This window comes from Anoplophora glabripennis, unplaced genomic scaffold, assembly GCF_000390285.2.
Source record: "Anoplophora glabripennis isolate ALB-LARVAE unplaced genomic scaffold, Agla_2.0 scaffold24, whole genome shotgun sequence".
Lineage (NCBI taxonomy): Eukaryota > Metazoa > Arthropoda > Insecta > Coleoptera > Cerambycidae > Anoplophora > Anoplophora glabripennis.
The window spans coordinates 229,645-251,172 of record NW_019416404.1 but is presented as its reverse complement, the minus strand read 5'-3'; the positions used below and the strand labels follow the sequence as shown (position 1 = coordinate 251,172).

The window sequence follows — 21,528 nt, the reverse complement described above, 5'->3', positions numbered from 1 at the left end:
TAATTCTTGATTCCAACAAGGGCAACGTAATGGAATATATGAGTAAACTTTAGTAAATTCCTAATTGTACCACAAATATTCGTGACGTTATTATTAAAAACCAAAAATATGCTGCGCCGCAAAAAATAGCTTGTGTATTAAAATATTCAAAGTTGGCTACTCTGACTCTGCAAATTTGTAATTGTAACGGTTTTGTTTTGATGTGCAGCTGTTTATAATTTAAATTCTGTTTGATTTTTGATTCCGTTAATCAGTTTTTAGTATTTTACTTCCAATACCGTTGTTTCTTGTGAGAATTCAGTTAAAATAGTTTATGTAGTAGGTGGTAGTTAGTATATTAAAAAAATGGGACTAGCTTCAAGCAAAGTCTGTAAACAACTTTCCCAAAAAGATCTGCAGGAAGGTAGTATTCCTTCTACTCCAATTTTGACACCAAAAGTATTGAAACAGGAAGATTTAGATCCTAGATCCCCTAGTTTGCATATTTCTCGCACTCCATTGCAGGTATTAAAAAAACAATACATAGTTATTTTATGATAATAATATGAAATATGTTACAGTTGCTCTCAGCTGCCAATTTAAAAGTGGATGAATTAAAAGAAACTGAATTTACTGCAGTTGCAGACGAAACTTCCGCAAAATCAAAGATAGTCCTACTTGGAATAGATCCTCGCTCTCCAACAGTAGAATTTCAAAGAACTCCTATTATTATTAACGTGTCTGAAGCAGACAGTGCTGGAAAATTTCACAACAAAAACCTGGATAGAGTTAAACAATCTGTTATTATTACTACCCCAAAATCTACTACTAAGCAAATATCAACTAATATACCACCGAAGTTATTAGAAAGTAGTCCTGTTAAGGCAAAATCTGATGCAATCAAAAGAAAATCATTTGTGGGTTTGCTAGAAACTAACATCGATTATACGGAAACAGATCTTGACGCAGTGATAAGAGAAAAAAATAAAGCCAAAGAAATACAGTACGATGTAAAGGAACATGCAACACCCAACCACAAACAGCTTGTTACCATAGTTGAGAAAGAAAATATAGATCCGCGTTCTCCTACAAATGATTTCCTCAGAACACCAATCCAAATTATAAAGAAGGTTGCTGATTTAAATTTAATTGATGTTGTTGATTCTGAAAGAGAGTCTGGATGTATTGGAAAGGAATACAAACAAAATGAAATCGCTGAGGAATTAGAAGATCATAATATAATAAAAAAATGTGTTCAAGAGATTTGTGAGAGTGTTCATTTAAACAGTGAATTAGAATCTACGGAAAAGCATACTGACATTTTGGAAAAAGTTGAACCAGTTGCAATGCCTCAAATCAACATTCAAACTGAAGTTAATAAAGATGCGAAAGAAATTGAAAGTGACGACACAGATACAACAGGAACCCCAGTGAAAATAAAATCAGCTCCAATTACGCCTCCCACAGGTGAAGTGAATCTAATGTCACCGGGGAAAGCAGTAAAAGCAACAAAATCTGCACCTGTTACGCCTCCAGCAGTAAATCTTGCAGCTGACGTTAAAGAATTTGATAAAAAACTTACAAGCTTGATTTATCGTGATGAAGACATTGTCATATGCCCCAGAAAGGTGAAACTAAAGGACTATGATACCCGTTCTCCCTTAAGAAACATTAACTGCAATGAACCAGAGAAAAAGAAGTCTTCTCAGAAACTGAAGGTGAAAGACAAGAAGTCTGAGTACGCGGTAAGTAAAATTCCCGTCTTTAAAGAGACTGGTAGGAAGACTGAAATACAGTGTGAAAATACGCCACCGAGAAATATGGAGAAAAGAAAGGTTAAAGTAAGGAAATCGCATTGGGATAACGCGGATGCAACTTTAATTATATAATTTAATGTTGTGGCTTTCAGTACCTGGCTGATTTGTAGTTGTTATTTAGTTTGTTGGTAACATAAGTTCGCAGATGAGATATCGAATTTTGTGAAGGGAAAAGTAATCTTATCTGCCTACATAATATAATATACCCCGGTATTGTCAATATTTATTAAGTTCATTAATCCCCAATACCTGACTGATGTACATTTTGAAATAAAATGCTTTACATAAACTTTTACTTTTGGTAAATATGCATTAAAATGATATTCGATCGCATAATCATCAGAACATAATAATGTCACAGCATAGCCCAAGTTTTTAATTACCAAAGAAATAATCGTATACATAATAGTTTTCTTTACTAATTGTTTAAATAGAAACTAAATTTTTTATGATTAATAATCTCCTTGATGCTTTGTAAACTATAGTTTTAACATATCTGCATAAACCAGTAAAAACTTAGCAACTGAAATGTTTTTTATTTAACCATTGAAGTAAATTTCAATAATAACTAGGAGTTGCACATTTTACTATATGTATTCAACCAGTTTCATCTTGCCGATAAAACGTGCAAATGTGAGAATGCCAAGTGCATAAAAAATATTAAACAAATTTTTAATAAATTGCCTCATTGCCATCATTTTGTTGTTAATTCTCTGCTTTAAGCATTTAAAATTTCATTTGATGTGGGCTTTACTTTTATGAGTGCCGAAACGAAATGAGCTCTCAGATGTTACAAGTTGAACTATACTTGGTCAAATTTTAAAAAGTTCAAGAGACATCAATTTTATAAAATACGCTATCAGATCAGTAAGAGTAAGAACTGACTTTGCCCAGAAATTTTGACGTCTGTAGGCTGTCGGTCAATAAAATGTATCCAATAGATAATAGTACCAAGTCAGTAAAATGATTTTTTTATTGAAGGAGTCTGAGATTATGAGCCGAGTGAGCGAGGCGAATTCAATAAGAACAATTTACTGACGTGTATATAAAATTTTATTGCCAACCATAAATATTTATAATTTAAAAAAATGGAGATATTAAACCTTATCACATTTTATTATGACAAAGTAAACAGAAAAATAACAGCAAATACAAAACAAATCTACTTATTTTTTGTTAAATAGGTGTTAAACATGAACGTACACCTTGATGCATTATAAAAATCAATTCCTGAAGTTACGGAGTTTCAATTGAAAAATGTTAGAAATCTATGTTAACAATTTGTAAATCTTTAGTAAAATTATTATTAGTAATAAATATGTTCTCAGTTTGACCTTCATCTAAAATCGTCTTTGCAATTTTCATTTTGTTGAGCACAGACTCTTCAACATAGGATTCTGCAATTGTGTCGCTTTTCCACTTCCTGTAATGTTTTAAATTTTCCTTACTGCCGCCTGCATCGTCAAAGATGGTGGATATGCGATGAAAACAATGTCCCGTATAAAGTGATGGTTCTGGCAAATGCAGATAGTTAGCAGTTTTGCTTGGTATACTTACAAAAGTATGGATTCCAACTGGCTGGACTGTGCATTTACCATTTCTATAAGAAGAAATTGGTCGTGGGGCATCTGTTTAGGATGCAGAGCTAAATATTTGTTAAACAATTCTACAGATTTTACTTTTCCTTCAAACTGAAGTGATCACAAATATTGGAGGTCTGTTGGTTTGTTTTAATTACATGAACAACCAGAATTGTTTCTTTCTGCTCTATGTTACTTACTTTTAAACACAAAAGTTCTTCAATCTTCACTACGTAAAGCCCCAGCAGTGCCAAACAAAGTTAGCATAAATTACCTTCATCATTAAATTGATTTTATCCGGTGCATTTAATAAATATTTAAGTACATATTTCTTCTTGTGAAAGAATATTGGACTCTTTTGGAATACGATTTCTTCCTTTTTGTTTTAAAAAAGTCATCAGTTTTTTATATTTACCAATGACAATGTTAATTTTTGTAGAAAGGGTTGCTTTCACCAAGGAATAATCACATTGAAGAAGAAAACCCTTTCGATAACTCGAAAAAATTTGCGAGTACTTAAAATTTTCACAATATTTTTTAATTCTGTTTCTTGCATCATTTCATGAATATGGATACTGGCGATTGTATTTTTCGACTGATATTTGCAGTAGAATTTTGAAACACATTTTTAACGACTATCCGAATTTCAGGCGACGTGCACTGAATGTCCTCTTTAATCATTTTCTATAAATAATTCGTAACAAAACTTACTGTTGGGGCAGTGACAGTGTCAAACGATTTCTGATTAATGTCAGATAAAATGCTTGATTTTTACAGTAAAATAAAATGTTTACTTCCGAAAATCACTATGATAATGCAAGGCTTCATTGACGATTGGCGATAAAAATAAAAAATATTCTAGTACCGAAAACAAACCAGTCATAAAAAGTAAACATTCCAATAAAACCTCAGAATGTATTCATCTTTTTATTTACGATACTTCCCCTTAAAATTTGAAAACGAGAAAAACCCTGTCGCATTTTATCTTTTGTCACATACACTGTTGTACCAGTTGTGTTTTGCTCGAAACTGCAATTGTGTCTCATCCTTGATACATAAACGACTCAACAGGTCTTAGTACATATATGTATTATGTATCTACATAAATATTATTAGGGGCTAAAGAGCAGAATGAAACATTACATTATTTCACCTCTTCCACCAGCCCTGGTAATCATAAGATAATCACACTACAAATAAGGATCACAACTGGAAAATTGAGCACATTTATTCCGATACAACATTAAATATCTAATTTTAGGAATTGATATTTTCATTAATAGGTTTACAACACTGACTAGGAGGTACACTCCAATTATATATGTAATAACTTCTCTTATCAACCTCTTCCGAGCATAAAGTCTTATGCTGAACATAATTATTGTAAATTTTTCTCATTTCTTGTTGAGACAAGTTATGAATTATCAAATGGGTATTTCGACATGATCTCGAAATCCACTCTGTGTCGAATCTAATATCATGAATTCGAAGAATATTGTTTATGGGTGCTAGCCAGAAACCAACACTCACATCTTCCGAATTAAATGATCTAAAATTTAAAATAAACCTTAGGGAATTAATTGATTATATCAAATATTCACCATTTTACCTTAAATCTTCTGTGTTTTTGGCAACGTAACTTATTAAATTCTTAGATAAAATATAGCCTCCACCCAATGCGTAAGGTGTATATCTATCGGAAGCAATCCAATCATTCTCTTTCCACTTTCCTTTTGTTTTTATCTTGGCAGACCCTGAAAAGTAGCCCCAATAGACACTGAGATATTTTCCTTTAATTTCTTTATCATTGACTTGCATACTTGTTGATAAATAAGGATTATTTTGTTCTGATTTCGGTTTAAATGGGTACTTAAGGTCCGAGTTAAGATACGAATTTTCTATGGCAATTATTTCTTGGGGTAACATTAATAAATTCACATAGCTATCATCATCGCACTTTAGCACATATTTGAAATTTAATCCATAATCATACTGATCATTTAACCATACAAAACTTCTTTTAATTTTTTCTGTTAGAGTTTTGTAAGTGTCAAGCACTGGTAATATTAAAATATCATTATACTTTGATTGTTCCGAACTTAAATGTAATAACTGATCAGCATTTAGACCTAAACTTCCTATCACAAAATAATGCTTTATTTTAAAATCTTTATTATCAGATCCATCAAAGTTTTCATTATAAAGTTTTAACCATGTTTCTCTTATTGTTTCTCTTTTACCGAGGTTATTTGGTGCTGAAAGTATTAGAATTATAAGTTCAGGATTTCGTAACTTAGAATTTTGCATAATATTATATTCTCTATCTGCATTCTCAATTCTACATGTCTTTTCTATAGGAGTTAAGTTTATTGTAATCATGCATCCCAACAGAAATGAAAATATTATTAAAAACAGCGTTCTAAAGGGCTTTCCTCCAAAAAATTTTATCATATCCAGAAATATTCCGCAACTCAATTACGAGGAAAATCTTTTTAACAAAACATACTGAATTGAACAACTTATTTAAAACGTCTGGAATTAAATAAGGTTATGTTACTGTCAACGTCAACATACAAATCAACAACAGCCACAGAACTTATTACAGATTATAAACAGAACATTTGTACTTAAGAAAATGTCAACAGTTATCTTGAGTGCTTTCGTTTTGCAAAGTTAGATATACCAGGACAAAAAGTTTTTTTTCGTAAAGTGCGCGGTTTTATCTTTGGACTCGCACTACACTTTTATAAACTCGATAATTACATCTATGCCATAGATTCTATGGAGTGTATACACCAGTACACCATATAAGTACGTGGTAATACACTCCGTATGTCCTCGAGTTGTCAATAGCTCCCGAGGCTCCCGTCTTTGTCAAAACGAAAGCACCTTCTGTGCTTGTTCATCTTGTGTACTTTCAATACATTTTTTCGCCTTCCTGAGAAAATATTCAAATCTCAAAATGGCCGAAAAAAATTAACTTTTTTTATTAAATTTTTCATATTTGCTTACCTTTTCCTATTGATAAAGAATTTTTTCAAAAAGCTAGTAGGTAATAAATTTTATACAGGGTGATTCGTAATGATGTGCACATATTTTACGGAGGTGGTTAAAAAGTAATTTTAGGGGGGGCACTTCCAATAAATTTTTTCGATTTGAGCCCCCCCCCCCTGAGAAAATATTCAAGTCTCAAAATGGCCGAAAAAATTAGTTTTTATTTTTTTTTTATTAAATTTTTAGTTCATATTGCTTAGCTTTTCCTATTGATAAAAAAGCATGTCAAAAATGACGATCGTTTTTGGTGACTGTTATACTGTACCTAATCGACAAGAAAAATAATTTATTTTTTTGCTCGTAAACCATTAAGTATACGAAAAAATTGGAAGGGTAAAAAAGTTTCTAAATGAAATGTAGTATTAAAAGCTATTTTTCTAGTTGGAATTGGCTAACGTAGAAAAAAGTTGTGAGAGAAATAAAACCAAGGGGTGCTAATTTCTTTCGTTCAGACATAAACCAAGAAAAAAAGACTACTAAAAAATACCATTCAACTAGTTGTTAACGTGTATAAAAATTGAAATTTCCAAGTTTAACCGTTTTCGTGAAAAAAAATAAAAGCTAATTTTTTTGAGATTTGAATATTTTTTCAGGGAGGGCCCAAATAAAAAAAATATATTGGAAGTTCTCCCCTAAAATTACTTTCTAAACACATCCTTAAAATATTTGCGCATCATTATGCAACACTCTGTATAAGTTTACATTCTTAAAAGTATTTAAAATGCAAATCCGACGATCTTAAAAGTTTCACCTTCATTTTATACAGCTTGGAAGCGAAACGATTCTGTAGGAATTATTTTAACAAAAAAAACAATGGGGTACATGACTTTTATTAAAGTAACTTACAAAATAGTAATTAGTTTTGTGACCTCAAAGTCTTGAGTATACTATTTAAAATGTCTATCGACTCTAAATGTAAGGGATTATTCTTATCTAGTTGTTGATGCAAATTGACAACTGTAACACTAAACATTTTGAATTCGGGAGTATTAGATCCTTGTAGCCACACCCTCGGCAATATAAGGCTGATCAGTCGAACTTTCTGAACAGCGTCGGTCACCATGCAGAACTTTAATGAACTCAGCAAATATCGATCTAACAGAGACTGCAAGGCCAATTCCTTTAAGGTGTTGTCGTTTAAAATGCCCTGCCAACTAGTTATGTTTTTAAGCAGTTTTAACCCACTAGCAAACTGCCTTTGGAAAAACTGAGACTTACTTTCTGCCAACTTAGGAGTTACTGGAATAAATACGTCATGCTCTAGCGCAGTTTTCATCTTATGTAAAATAGCGCTAAATAAATTATTTAAAGGTTTACTAGCAGGTCCTAGCGTAGGAAATTTCCTTATATAACGAGACACGGTGCCAACTAGTCGCAAAGTTTGTGAGCTAGAGAGGGGGTCCCAACATCTATCAACAAGCTGTGTCAATTTGGGAATGATTACTTTCTCTATGATTGTAGGCAACAATGAAATATCTGGATCTTTTGATAGAGATTCTTCCGTTTCATCGTCATGTAACCCATATAATGCTAGAGTTCGATACCAATCGAGTTTTTCCAGCTCAATTGTTTCATTTAACGAGTCCCAAAACACCAAGTTGAGCCTTACTAAAGGGCTAACAACTTTTGGTAAGCAAAATGTCGCATATGCCTCTGTATATGCCGTGAGATCGGTTGATCTCCACTGTTCAAATTTGATTAAAATATTTGCGGTAGAAGAATAATCTTCAACCACATCCTCAAAGACTACCAGTAGTTCGGCTTCAATCTGTTCCCGTTCCTTTTCAAAATTCAGGATGTCTTGTTGGGAAATTTCGTCATCACTAGACATACCTAAAAAGAATTTATTAGTTTAAAATTTTAACAAACAGTGTTATATACAGCGTGTTCCTAAATAAGTGTCGCAACGGAAAACTGTAAATTCCTCTTGAAAAATGAGACATTTCTTCCATTTTTCTCTCCGGGCTTTCGTTTTGTTTTCTGTTGCGATACTTATTTAGCAACACCCTGTATTTGCAGTGGCGGCTCGTCAGGTGATGCAAGTGACGCATCGCTTCACCTAAAATTTCCGTTTGGTTGTGCAATTTAAAATTATTTTAAATTTCATATAAATTTTATAATTTACAACGTATAGTATACGTAAGTGACGCAGATTGAAACAGTCTGTATTGTGCTTCTCTTCGAAGCTTTGTTTACGGCGGTTGTCATGGCAATGAGGCGGCCAATATATGGGAGTAAACAACGGCGAGGGGGAAAGAGTGACGCGGATATCGAAGCAGCATTGTCATCGACCATCGCCTGATCACCTGCCTTTAAACAGTTTATATGATACGCGTCGCCCAGTGCACGATTATAACGGTTCTTAGTTAATAATTGTTTTGTATAATAATTGTGGAAATGTTTCTTATGTATGATCCAGTATGTACTTTATTGAAAACGCCATTTTCCAGATGGAAAATTGAGGACAAAAAGGATTTTTTAAATTGCGAGACCTATGCCTTATTCTCTCGATATGGAAAAAGGGGGAAGTCAAAAAACAATGTATACATTCGGAAGTTTCAGAATGGATGGTATTCAAAGTATAAGAGTGGTTGTGTGGAAGTGTTTATTTAAAAAAACTTTTCTGGTATGCAGTGTTTAATTGTGAGTGTAAAGCCGGGCGTGTGGAATAAGGAGGGATTTAACAATTTTGGGAATGTCTCACGAGGCTGTCGTAACCACAAAGCTTATTTGGAACATACATGATTGTACGGGTTAATATTCGCAGAAGTCCATGAGCCGAACTAATTTTTCTATTTTTTATAAAATCTAAATAAAAATCCTTTGCACGGACTTTAGCTTTCGGTAATATTGCAAATGCAACTAAAAATTTCCAGATTCATTTAAAGCCTTGAAAATTTGAAAATTTTACAGTGGAAATATTAAGGAAATCAATCAAATCAAAAGATTCTAGCTGTCTCAACACATAACTACAGTTTCCAAATTTGAAATAAAACTATTTTAGAATAACTTGGAACTTTGGGGAATAAAAGACATGATCTTTAGGGCTGTTTTTGTTACATATGAAGCCTTGGTAATTTAGACAGTAATGCATGTACATACCTTCCACATGTTTTGGCAGTCCAGGAATTTCCCTTGCTCTCCTCCTCCTTGTCCTACGTCCCTCTCTTTCTGCTGCTCTCCTCTGTTTCTCCTCATCTTCAGGCCCTTTCCTTATTAAACCTCCTTTATTTGTAGCTTCTTCAGCCTGATCCCTTACATCTTGCCTCCTCCTTTCTATTAACCATTCGGATTTACGAGCCATTAGATCCAATGCGCGCTGTTCCAAATTAGAAATAACTCCAACTTTCTCATCCAGACATTCTACAAGATCTGTAATGTATCCTCTGAGCTCTTGATAAAACCGAAACCTTTCCGCTGCCCCTGGTGCTTTAAATCGTAACTCATCTAATTCTTTTGTTACCTGGTGAATATCTTCACGGGTCTTTTGCAACTGAACTATATTGTGATCTCTAGATGCACAGACTTTTTCGAAGTGTTCTCTTAGCTTTTCTGCTATCATCTGAGGTGTTCTGGGAACTCCAGGCTCTATGACAGGTATTTGAGGAGTGATGATAGGTGGCGCAGGACAATCTGGTAGGAATATCATTTCTTGGGCCATAGATATAGCTGCACCTAAGGGCATTATTTTAATTTTTAGATTGGAATTTTAAAGATTTTAATTATTTTACCTGTCACTCCTTTTCTAATTTGCTGATCTTCCCATTCGTCAACCTCATGGTCAGATTCCTGAGCTGCCAAAAATTGTTCTCTTCTACGCTCCTGATCTCGCAAGTTCAAATTAATGTCCATGTCAATCCGATCCTCATCGCTACCCTCATTATCATCTTCTCTTAATAATCTACCCTTGTCTTCGGGTTCTTCCTCGTCTACTGGAATATAATCACCTAATTCGCGTGCCCTTTGTCTACGCTTCCGTGCAGCATGTATCATAGCAGCATCTGGAATAGCACCTGATTCCAGGACTTTCTTAAAATTGTCTGGTTTTGAAAAACGATGAGTTGTTGCTGTCGATCCATCCTCATCCTCTTCAGATGATAGGTCGTCTTTACCTTAAAAAATATTAAATTTTAGTGCACATGGCTTGGTATAAATTAATAATTTTTACCAGCACATAAAGCATCTCTTCCGGAAAGAATTGGTGGTGGAGGTGTGTTTGGTTTCTTATGACTAGAATTAACAACTAATACCAAATCATCAGTGACTATCTCTGTTTTCACCTTCAGCTTGGGTTCTTCTTTTTCAGGTTTTATGTCTTTTTTCCTTTTCTCTTTTTCAAACATTTTCATAATTTTCTTACTATGAGAAGACTTTTTTACTTGAAATACCTCACCTTCCTCTTCCGCATCAAAACTTAACAATGTTTGTTTTTGTTTAAATGACTTTTCTTTCTTTCTAGGATTTTTCTCGATAGATACCACTTCTTGCACCTGCATTGGTTCATCTTCATCATCGTCATTTTCTGTAAAAACTCTTCTTTGAACTATATTCTTTTTTGGTTTTCTAAATAGAGACATTGCGGATACTCAATATTTTTATTTTATAACGTTTTATAGGTTATATTTCTGACATATTTACATGTAGGGTACCATAGACTAACTAAATAGTTCAGAACGAAAAAATACATTGTTTAGGGGCGTGTTCGCATGAAATGCTAGATGTTCCGGGCGATTTCTGAGTGAAAAAAAAAATTTAATCTGAAACGAAAGCCATTACAATAAGAGTGTCGTTTGGAAAGCAATACAAGTAAAATATAGAAATAGTAAGATATTTTGTATGATGGTTTTTGTCAAGGGTGACATTATACAGGAATAAGAATACAACATACATACTTTTTTGAAAGATTGCATTATTTAATAATTTCAATATATCAGGTATGTGTTTTGGAATTAATAAGATTAATTTTGTTTAGATAATTTATTAATTACTAGTACTAAATATTCCTGGTACCTTTAATTCAATGCTAGTTGACGCATGTAGTCCAAAGATCAAAGAGTAGTAGTTGTCTCCAGTAATATCATCAGTTAAGAATCTTGTCTTGAAGTTAGATATCTATATACCTTCAGTTCGATATAGTATTAGTTTACTATCAAAATCTAAAATACAGTAAAAGTACGAGATCTAATAATAAAATATATATTCTTAGAAAGATTAATTGTCTGTTATTTCATAAGTAATTATAACTAATAACATTTCACAATTTAATTAAGCTTAATTTCAAAATTATGTAAATATTATATTTATAACATAATATTCTTTCTTTAATCATTTTAAATAACACTCAACAAAGTAAATATGTTTGATTGTAAATAAATTGAAATATTCGAACAATTATTGCAAATAGGTAGTTTGCACAAACGCATCTGGAGTAATAGTGCATCAGTAATAGATCCAGAATGATAGAAGCGTTTGGGGAGTTTATATTAAATAAGGTATAACAATTATTTTATATCTGTTGAAAATTCAGTCTAGTAAAAAATTTCTTATAATTAATTGTACACCCCTCGTATACTAACAGGATTTTTATATTTCAAAACTTTTAACACAATTCGCCATCTGCGCATGATTGTTGACCCATCTCTGAGACTTATTCAGTTAATTTTGTTAAATTGTGGTCATTTCCTTTCTACTTAATCATTTTTATTTTATATCTTGGATGGTAACGATAAAAGTAATAGCTGTGTTTATTATCCGAGATCTCGGGTAAATAAAATTAAAATACGGTTTCTGTACAAAATTTTATAGAAAATACAGGATGTATTATTAAGGTACAGGATAAATGAAGGTACTTCTTCAAATGGAAGGAATAAAATGTTTGATTTTCATTTTCATTATGTTTTGTAGCTACCCGAGATCTCAGCTATTGATACAAGATTTTGAATCATGTCATACAGGCTTTACAAACAATTGATAAACATAAACCCCCACTCATAGATTGTATCCACTTACGGGTGCCTGCCCTGCATATAACCTTATTAATTTCAATAATAGTTTTCTGTAAAACGTTTTAAGTGGGAGAGTTTGGTTTGGTTGTTTATTGCAAAGAAAACGGTACACTTGCTTTGTCATAGCGTTATGTAGTTAAATTCTAGTAGTAATTTAAATACCTACCTGCGTGTGTGTGTATGTATAGTGGCACTGGCATATCAGTATGAGAAATTGCTGCTAGTGTTAGCACCAGAGACAACTCTGGTAGTACTTGGCACTTAGTTTCATTGCATGTCGTGCTTTTAATAGGTTGTTACTTGTTAAAGACTGCCTAAAACGATATGGCTAACAAAAATGTTAAAAGTAATGAAGCTAAAGGACAATCCAAAGCAGTGGAAATTTATTTAATTGCTTACAATGCAATTCAAACACTAGGGTAAGGGGTTTTAATTTTTTTTCATGTAAATAAGAAATTGTGCTGATAGTACTCATAATTATTTAAAAATGTGTTTAAGGCGAAGTTCTCATTGAAATCAAGGTCCTTTAGTTTAATTTATATTTTGTAATAGTACCTACCTTTAATATTCTTATCCCAATTTTGTAATTCAAATTTCTTCAATTACAAATGTGTTAATATTAATAGTCAATTGTGTTAAAATATATTGTATTTTACTGAGTACATATGTGGAATTACCATTTACCAATGTTTCAACGGACTTATCATAGATATTATTATGTAAACACTAATTCAACTGAAAGTGTGTAATATGCATGTTCTTAGTAATATGGTATTAATTAACAAACCTTACACATGTTTAATGTGACCAACACATTTGATTTAAAAGAAGTAATAATTTTATTTATATTATTAATCGGTGGTTTAAAATATATATATATGAAGTATATACATATCAGTAATAATTATTTCCTTTACTGAAATCAATTTAATTTAATTGCAAAAAACAAACTAATACAGTTTCAGCTATAGTTGCATTCATTATTTTTGTTGAAACAGATACAGCAAAAGAAGCATGTTCTATTTATTGTATAGGTCGAGGTATAGGTATATTCATAAATATATTTATAAATCTTGTATCTTGTGTACTTTACACCTGTCACATAAGGAATAGTAATTAATTTAATGTATTATTAATAGCAGGAAAAAAGTTTGTAATAAAAAAAACTAGTTTTTAGAAAAAAATGCTCAAGGTTTATCATTAATTTGTTTATAATTTTTGTTATTTTCTTAAAGGCATTGTGATGTTTAATGTTTTGGCATAATATTTATTTAAGCTTTAACTGAATAAGGTTTTACAATTATTAATTGATGTACTTATTGATTTTTAAGGAATAATAAAAAAATAGCAAAAACTGTCGAAATAAAAAAAAATATTTGTAATATTTTCACACTTATGCTTCAAATATTTTATTTTAGGTGGTCATACTTGCTGTATCAGCTCATATCATTCTACCTCCTATCCAACACCACCAAATCTCTATACAACACAGTAAAATGCACAGTGATCATTTTTCAAAATGCCGCAGTTTTAGAAGTAGTGCATGCAGCCATGGGTATGGTAAAATCCAATCCTGTTCTTACAGCTTTCCAGGTAGCTTCCAGAGTTATAGTTGTATGTGGGGTTCTCATGGCCACCGAGGCACCTCGTGAATCTATAGGACTCACTTGTGCTCTCACAGCCTGGTCCATAACTGAAATTATAAGATATGCCACCTACACGTTAAATTTGCTGAATATTGTGCCCTACGTCTTGAAGTGGTTAAGGTAAGTCATAGATATTTTTTTGAATTACGATATAATGGAAATTTTACACTTCAATTAAAATACCATGTTATAGAATTATTTACAAGCACGGTAATGGTTTAATATTTGCACACTGCATTTTATGGAAATTTTAATAAACGGAAACTTACGAATATATTTTGTTTACGCTTACATATGGAAAAAATTTGTCATTGACTTTTCAAAAATGTAATGTAATGCAAAAATGTTGTTAAATTATTAAAAATGGATAAAAGTATTTATATGCAAATTATGTGTTTTGTCATTGAAAAACAGTAGAAACATTCCATTACGACGGTTTCATTGAAGACAAGTTAAACTGGTTTTTAAGTACTGTTAAACATACTACATCATACAACCACATTTTTAGAAACAATTTTGTCAATAATAACAATTCTTTGGCTTCTTCACTAGTAAAGGTTGATATATTCAGTGCTATTGTAGAATTTATAATTAATTTACAATAGAAATTACCAATTAATATTAGGTCTATAAAATATGTTTTTTGTACCTATATCAGTAAAAAACCTTTGACATTATATCCTGGCATTGTATTTAAATAATAAGTGACAAAGCAAGTAATAATTATATCAATAATTCTCATAGTAAAGATATACAACTGTATGATACTATCAGCGTTGCCAGATTTTTTTTCGGGCAAAGCGGGATTTTGAAACTTTTTGAATAAAAAAGCGAGATTCTTTCGTCCAAAAACGGGACATACTAAGGGTTACCAGATGTATTTCATGACAGACCTGGAGTCATGACGCGTTTGTATAACTGATGCCTAAAAAAAAAAAAAAGTCTCAGGATGTCTAGGAAACAAATTGTGTTTAATGAAATCGATGTCTAAAGAAAAAGGATATAATCAGGAAATATCTACTTAATAACAGACCTGGAAAAAATAATTCATGCCTAAAAAAAATGCCGCGCGGGACACTTAATTTTGGGTTAAAAATCAGGATGTCTGGCAACGCTGGATACTATGTACATTACTGATGTGTCTTTTATGTTAGTAATTCTTTGCTTTACTTTAAAAGTATTAAAATATTCAAATTTTTTAAAAATATTCCTATCAAATGGATATGTATTCAAATTAATACCAATGTTTAGATATGCTAAAGAAATAACTCTATAGACGATGAGCTAGTAATTAACGATTATCTAAAATAAAAAAATAACCTAGGTCATAGATGTCTTAAACTTGCAGATAAACACATTGGGCCATTATGAACACAACCATTCTTCATACATTTTGAGGATTGCTTTTTCAAGTGGCAATATCATATTTTGTTTTAGATACACATTGTTTATTGGATTGTATCCACTTGGGGTAACTGGAGAACTGTTATGTATATATGCCTCACAGAGGGAAGTGGGAGATAATCAGTTGTATTCTGTGAAAATGCCGAATGCATATAATTTTATATTCAGTTATCAACATTTACTTTGGTTCATCATGTTACTATACATCCCATGTAGGTTTATATTTAATTTCGAAAAGAAAAAAAAACTTCATAGATTTTTTTTTAGTGTTTCCACAGCTGTACTTACATATGCTCTCACAAAGGAGGAAAGTTTTGGGAGCAACATCAAAAAAACATACATAAATTCCTCAGTTATTTATTTTATTTTCGAATGCTTGTGGTTGTTATAAAACTTTTTTACTTTAGCATCGTCTTTGTTTAACCCATCTGAGTTTTTCCTTTAACAAGACAAAAAAGTAAGAATTTTTCAAATAACACTTTTTTAATACTCAAATAAAATAGTTAAATAATTTAGGTAAGTAAGTCTAGGCCTGCCAAAAAATATGTACAAAGATATAGGTAGTCTAAGCCAGTCATTCCGTCTGGTAGTATAAAGAGGCCAACAGGTTTTCCAACATGTCCAGCGTGATTTGAGGTATTCTATTTCTTCGCAAACGAAATGCTATGGCAGCATTTTAGTAACATTCGCCATATACTTTCATTTAATGTTAGGGCTTACCAAAGTAAGTTGTTCCCAGATGCACATACGTCCTACTACTCAATAACAATAATAATAATGTGCCGCCCGTTCTTCCGTACAAGTCTCCGACTTCTAGGCTAACCTTGCAATTAGGATGAGTGGTAGAGGTTAGGGTGGCCCAAAAAAAAACTATTATTATTTTCGTGTCTCTTGTGAAAATATATTAGTCTATCATGTTTTAACAGCCCCCTCAAAAAAGCAGCTCAAAAAAAAATTTTTTAGAGGTCGCTCAAGATTTTTAAAAATTTCCAAAATCGTCATAAATTGAGTTTTTTTAAAAAATTTTTTTCTCGTTATTTTATCATTTTTAGGTAGAAAAAAATCTCAATCCTGGAAATTTCAAATCGATATTTTAATTTCTAAACGTAATTATTTTAACTTTCAAAGTAGTGTACCCGTTTTCGAGCAACCTTTAAAAATAAATATCAACGAACTAATTTTTTTTTTATTGATTTTGATGAACAAAAGAATAGAAATAAATCACTTAAATTTTAAAAAATTAAAAATATTTGATACTCAGTGCGGTAGTAAATTTTGCCTCGAGAAATTTTTTAAGTGACTAATAAAACAATTATTAGTTCGTTGATATTTATTTTTAGGTCGCTCGAAAACAATTTAGGTACTTTTAAAGATAAAATAATTATGAGTGACATTTAGAAATTAAATTATCAATTTGAAATTTTCAGAATCGAGATTTTTTTCAACCTAGAAAATGATAAAATAACGAGAAAAACAATTAAAAAAAAAATTTTAATTTTTGACGATTTTGGAAATTTTTAAAAATCTTGAGCGACCTCTAAAAAATTTTTTTTGAGCTGATTTTTTTTAGGGGGTCAGAAAACATGATAAACTAAAATATTTTCACGAGACACGAAAAAAAAAATTCGTTTTTTTGGGCCACCCTAGAGGGATATTATTTCATTCATCACTACCGTAACTTTATACACCAAAATTAGTAGTAGTGTATTGTTTAAAACCCAAACCACCATTTCTTTTAAAACGCAGTCATACATGAGTTACAAGACAAAGAGAAAAAAAATTTGTTAACATAACCAATTCCTATTTATTCTATTGGACTTTCTAATAACATAAAAATTACGATTTTTCACAGAATTGTTAAAAAAAAATTTCCTGTCGAGATTTTTAAAAAATTATATTTGGAAAATTTGCTTGGTCAAATTTTCTGTCGAGTTAAAAGCAAAAACCTTCATTTAAATATTACAATGTAAATGATAATTTTAATGCCTATAATAAAATATTTCATTAAATAAGGAGTTATAAATACAATATAATAGTTCGTATAAATATCTCGGTCTTAATTTTTCAATGCTCTTTGTATCTTCCTGGAGTGTCTACTCCTAGATTCGGTTAAAGCATTTTCTAGCTCATTTGCAATATGTAATAGGTTATTAGGATCAGTCTGAACTAAAATTTTTTCCCTGTCGATGCCTGTACCTTCATTTTTCTTTCTCAGTACCAGTTCCATTGCAATGAGTGGGGTTACTTGTTGCAGTAAGGAACGAGATGAAACCTACAAATATTTGGGTTAATTAATTGAATTGAATCTTAGTATCATTTTGAAATGAAATTTAAAGAAACCTTTTACTGAATCTTGTAAAATCTTTTATACACAAAACTTAAAAAATATGTTATCTTTAAAATCTAATTCACACACAATTGATAATAATAAATACCTGAACCTCAAACCTCCATTTCAAATCTTCATAATGCGGTTCATTTATACACGCTTGATTCAGTTTATGAATATCGTTTTGTTTTGATTCATAGAATTTACTCAGTACGACTTGCTGTTCGTGGGAAAATCCTATTGTTAGCACTGAATCTCGAAAATCTGCTTCACTTAACTAAAAAAAAAAGTACAACAAATTGATACAATAAGAATGCTTTATTACCTTATGCTTACAACTAAGTATTAACAAATTGGTAAGTCCGAATATGCAATTTTGCACCACATCTACTTCTACTTCTAATTTTTGAGCTGCGGTTGTATATCTCTTTAAATTGGGACCATTTTGTAGAAAATCCAAAGCCAGTTTACAAAAATCTACTATAACTAAAATTTACATTTATAAACATTTTTAAAGTTTGAACGTATGAACAATATAAAAAATACCTTGAATAGGTTGTTTAGTTAAAAGCTGTAGATGTTCTTTGTGATCGCTTCTTAATGAAATTAACATTTTATGATAATTATAATTTAAGAAAAATATTCGTAATCAAAATCAACAGAATTGAAAAATAATATGGATTGACACTTTGACTGTTGATCCACTGACTTAGAACTTAGATTAGAACAACGAACAACCAATAATATCAACTGATCCTGAATCACGGTTACCACAGAGCGCTTTTGAGTGTACCGGTTGACCGTGTGTTAAAATTTTTAGAGAGAAAGAGCAATCGTTTGTGTAGTTGCTCTCTCTCGCACGTTGGCATTCGTGCATGCGTGAGAAATATATTACAAAAAATATATTTGTCACTCGTCTATTTGTATATAGTAGCTTTGTTCGTAAACCTTACACTGCTGCACTAGTGTAGTAATACGTTGTTCGTTTATTGCAGTGTAGCCAAGTGCAGGTATAATCCAGGTGTTCGAAAAGTCCAGTGTAGTGTAGTAGTGCAGACACTACTACACTGGCTAACAAGGTGGTGTAAAAGTGTAGTGTAGTATATTTGTGGCGCGAAAATGAAACTTTTATCACAAATGTCACATATTGGTAGATATTTTAGATAGATAAAAAATTTGGCAATATTTGATTTTACTGTGAAATGGCTGATAAAATTCGTCTTCCTTACAGTTTCGAACAAGTTCTATAAAATTTGTAATGCACTTTCTTTTATTTTTTTGGAAACAGGTCTCCAATAAAACATGAATTTTTATTTTTTTACGAAGGTAATCTTCATCATCTGATTCCGATTCGCTTCCAGAGTCACTAAATAATTCACTCATCACAAATATTTTCTCCATGATTTACAATTAGGTTATGCCAGTTTAAGTTTACCCAAATTGAATTAACGAACAGCCAAATGTTTTCTCTAAAAGTGGTGCAGAATTATTATTTTAGTGTAACACTGAATTCCACTACACTACACTACACTACACTTTGTGTAGGTTTACGAACAAAGCTATAGTCTGTGCTCGTCTACACTGTCGTCGTAAACGTGCTTTCTCCATCGAGTTTGTATTCCAAGCATTTGTTTATCACGCGACAAAGGTAAAAAATAAAACCCGGTTATTTATTACTGATAACCAAATTGTGTGATGGCCAAGAAAAAAGAAGAAGAACTGATACCAACATAAAAATATTAAAAATTAAAATTGAAATTTGAAATATTACAGTTGGAAACGTTAACCTAAGATTTCAATTAATACTGTTAAATACAAGTGCTTCAATAATGAATAGTAACAGAAAAATTAAAGCTGAACGAACACCTATTCATTTAAATACGACTGGATATGTTTTTAAAAATAGTGCAACAAAGAGGTTTTCTCCAAATTTATCCAGAATGCCAAATTTAAATGAAACCATAGGTGTTCGACCTAGCTCATCCTCGGATCCAAAATTTAAAAATAAACTGGCTACAAATTATGAAATTAATTATGAAACTGAATTAGATGTGGCGTATAATTACTATTTACAAGCCCAGATGAAGAGACAGTTAGCAGAAAGGAAAATAAGAGAACAAAGTCAAATATTGAAAGATCAGTTGCTCCTATATAATGAAAATTTACATACACGACAACAAAACTTCAAGAAAATAACTGCAGATACCAAACAATTTCAAACCAAGAGCGAAATGGTTCAAATGATAGACTATTTCAAAGAAAATTTTATAAACTTTATAAATGTGTGTGTTGCAAATAATATAAAAGTTGACCTTGGTCATTGTAAGGATATTTTAAATTTAGAATGTGATAAAGTAGTTTTAAAGAATATTAAAACTCTGGAGAGTCAAGAAGAATATGAAAAACTCGCTAGTACTTTGAAGTTGTTTCTTGCAACTACGCAAAAAATTATAAACTCTGGTCGCAACTTTAAAGAAGTTTGTGGTCTAGCGGAAAGCATAAGAAATTTGTCCATTCTGATCGATACTGTTCAAAAATCACAACAAACCATCTCGGAGCTAGAGAAGGATGCCTTATACAATTTCTTGCAGAATATGTCGGATTTTTTTGCTAGAAGATATAGTGAACACTCTGATTAGTACTTTTGTATGTGTATTTTAGACGTTTCAAAATTATAAATTTTTATAAAATGGTTCTTATTTAATGACATTTTCATTTCTAAGCTGACCCGCCCTTCTGCAATAAGGCAATTATTATGGTCCAATTAATAACAAATATTGGGAAAATATGACAAATTTGCATTAAAATATGAAAACAAAATGTAATGTGTCGGTTGCATTACTGTTTCTGCATACGTTACTTACCATTCTTAGAGCTGCTGAATTTTTTGTTAATTTTAAAAAATGTACCAGATGAGTAAAATGGAATTTTTATTGTTCTATATTTTGTGAATTTTTAACAAAAATGTTACTATTTTAATATCAACTATACTCGGCGGCCGAAATTATAAAGGGTGATTAATACATAATATAAAAACACTATTACCATAATGCGTATAAAATATAAAATGATTTCTATACGGTTCAATATTATTTACCTTTGTGCCGCTCGCTACGCACATCGATAGAATCTATAATCGTCTAGAGACCGAATTACACTGAACGTCGATCTATATTCTATCTCTGTCTTTTGCACTTGGTAGGGAATAGGGAAATGCTTTTTTAGTGGGTGTAAACGAACTTGATTTAACCCGTCCTGAGAAACGTCATAGCATAAGCGTAGACGAGGGGTCTAATTCCATGGCTATAATAAACTTATAAATTAAAAAAAACACAAGTGGGACGTTTTAAAATGCTGTAATAATTAAAATGGATCAAATTGCCTGTTATAGCAAACCGTAGAAAATATTAGATGTTATGTTTTATTATGTTTTTTCAATATTTTACATATCTTGTTGCCTTTTACGCAGACACGCCAATGGATTTTCGTTCCCGGCACGCTTCATCCCCCTTACTAGTCTAAGAGCTATCGATGAATCACTATCTATAATTTTGGCCGTCGAGTATAAATTTAAGAAAAATTGGGAGGCATTTTTATCATTCTTTGCGAATTTTTAACAAAAATTTAACCGAATCTTGTTGGTTCCTTGACAATTTCTGACGTCAGAATATTGGTTTAGAAATAAAACAAGTAAGGAAATTATACTTCATATTT

General features: G+C 31.4%; 5 protein-coding genes across 5 annotated transcripts; 2 read left to right on the top strand and 3 right to left on the bottom strand.

The window, feature by feature from the left end:
• The first annotated feature begins 211 nt into the window (after window positions 1–211).
• Window positions 212–2,349, top strand: LOC108910819. The gene is made up of 2 exons (XM_018715552.2): window positions 212–504; window positions 561–2,349. Exons 1-2 carry the CDS (start codon window positions 346–348, stop codon window positions 1,866–1,868), a joined length of 1,467 nt encoding a protein of 488 aa, XP_018571068.1. The 5' UTR covers window positions 212–345; the 3' UTR covers window positions 1,869–2,349.
• A 552-nt stretch (window positions 2,350–2,901) lies between these two features.
• Window positions 2,902–5,935, bottom strand: LOC108910758 (beta-1,3-galactosyltransferase 6). The gene is made up of 2 exons (XM_018715465.1): window positions 4,986–5,935; window positions 2,902–4,925 (listed from the first exon to the last, which is right to left on the bottom strand). The coding sequence occupies exons 1-2, from the start codon at window positions 5,825–5,827 to the stop codon at window positions 4,634–4,636; spliced, it is 1,134 nt and encodes a 377-aa protein (XP_018570981.1). The 5' UTR covers window positions 5,828–5,935; the 3' UTR covers window positions 2,902–4,633.
• Window positions 5,936–7,244: 1,309 nt separating this feature from the next.
• LOC108910793 (PAX3- and PAX7-binding protein 1) lies at window positions 7,245–11,057 on the bottom strand. Its single transcript, XM_018715520.2, has 4 exons — window positions 10,599–11,057; window positions 10,162–10,542; window positions 9,533–10,105; window positions 7,245–8,263 (listed from the first exon to the last, which is right to left on the bottom strand). Exons 1-4 carry the CDS (start codon window positions 11,005–11,007, stop codon window positions 7,287–7,289), a joined length of 2,340 nt encoding a protein of 779 aa, XP_018571036.1. The 5' UTR covers window positions 11,008–11,057; the 3' UTR covers window positions 7,245–7,286.
• A 1,423-nt stretch (window positions 11,058–12,480) lies between these two features.
• LOC108910983 (very-long-chain (3R)-3-hydroxyacyl-CoA dehydratase 2) lies at window positions 12,481–15,891 on the top strand. Its single transcript, XM_018715783.1, has 4 exons — window positions 12,481–12,854; window positions 13,854–14,201; window positions 15,519–15,697; window positions 15,753–15,891. Exons 1-4 carry the CDS (start codon window positions 12,760–12,762, stop codon window positions 15,827–15,829), a joined length of 699 nt encoding a protein of 232 aa, XP_018571299.1. The 5' UTR covers window positions 12,481–12,759; the 3' UTR covers window positions 15,830–15,891.
• A 1,471-nt stretch (window positions 15,892–17,362) lies between these two features.
• On the bottom strand, window positions 17,363–18,532 carry LOC108910989 (COMM domain-containing protein 2). Its single transcript, XM_018715797.2, has 4 exons — window positions 18,361–18,532; window positions 18,140–18,300; window positions 17,921–18,091; window positions 17,363–17,757 (listed from the first exon to the last, which is right to left on the bottom strand). Exons 1-4 carry the CDS (start codon window positions 18,425–18,427, stop codon window positions 17,542–17,544), a joined length of 615 nt encoding a protein of 204 aa, XP_018571313.1. The 5' UTR covers window positions 18,428–18,532; the 3' UTR covers window positions 17,363–17,541.
• Window positions 18,533–21,528: the final 2,996 nt, after the last annotated feature.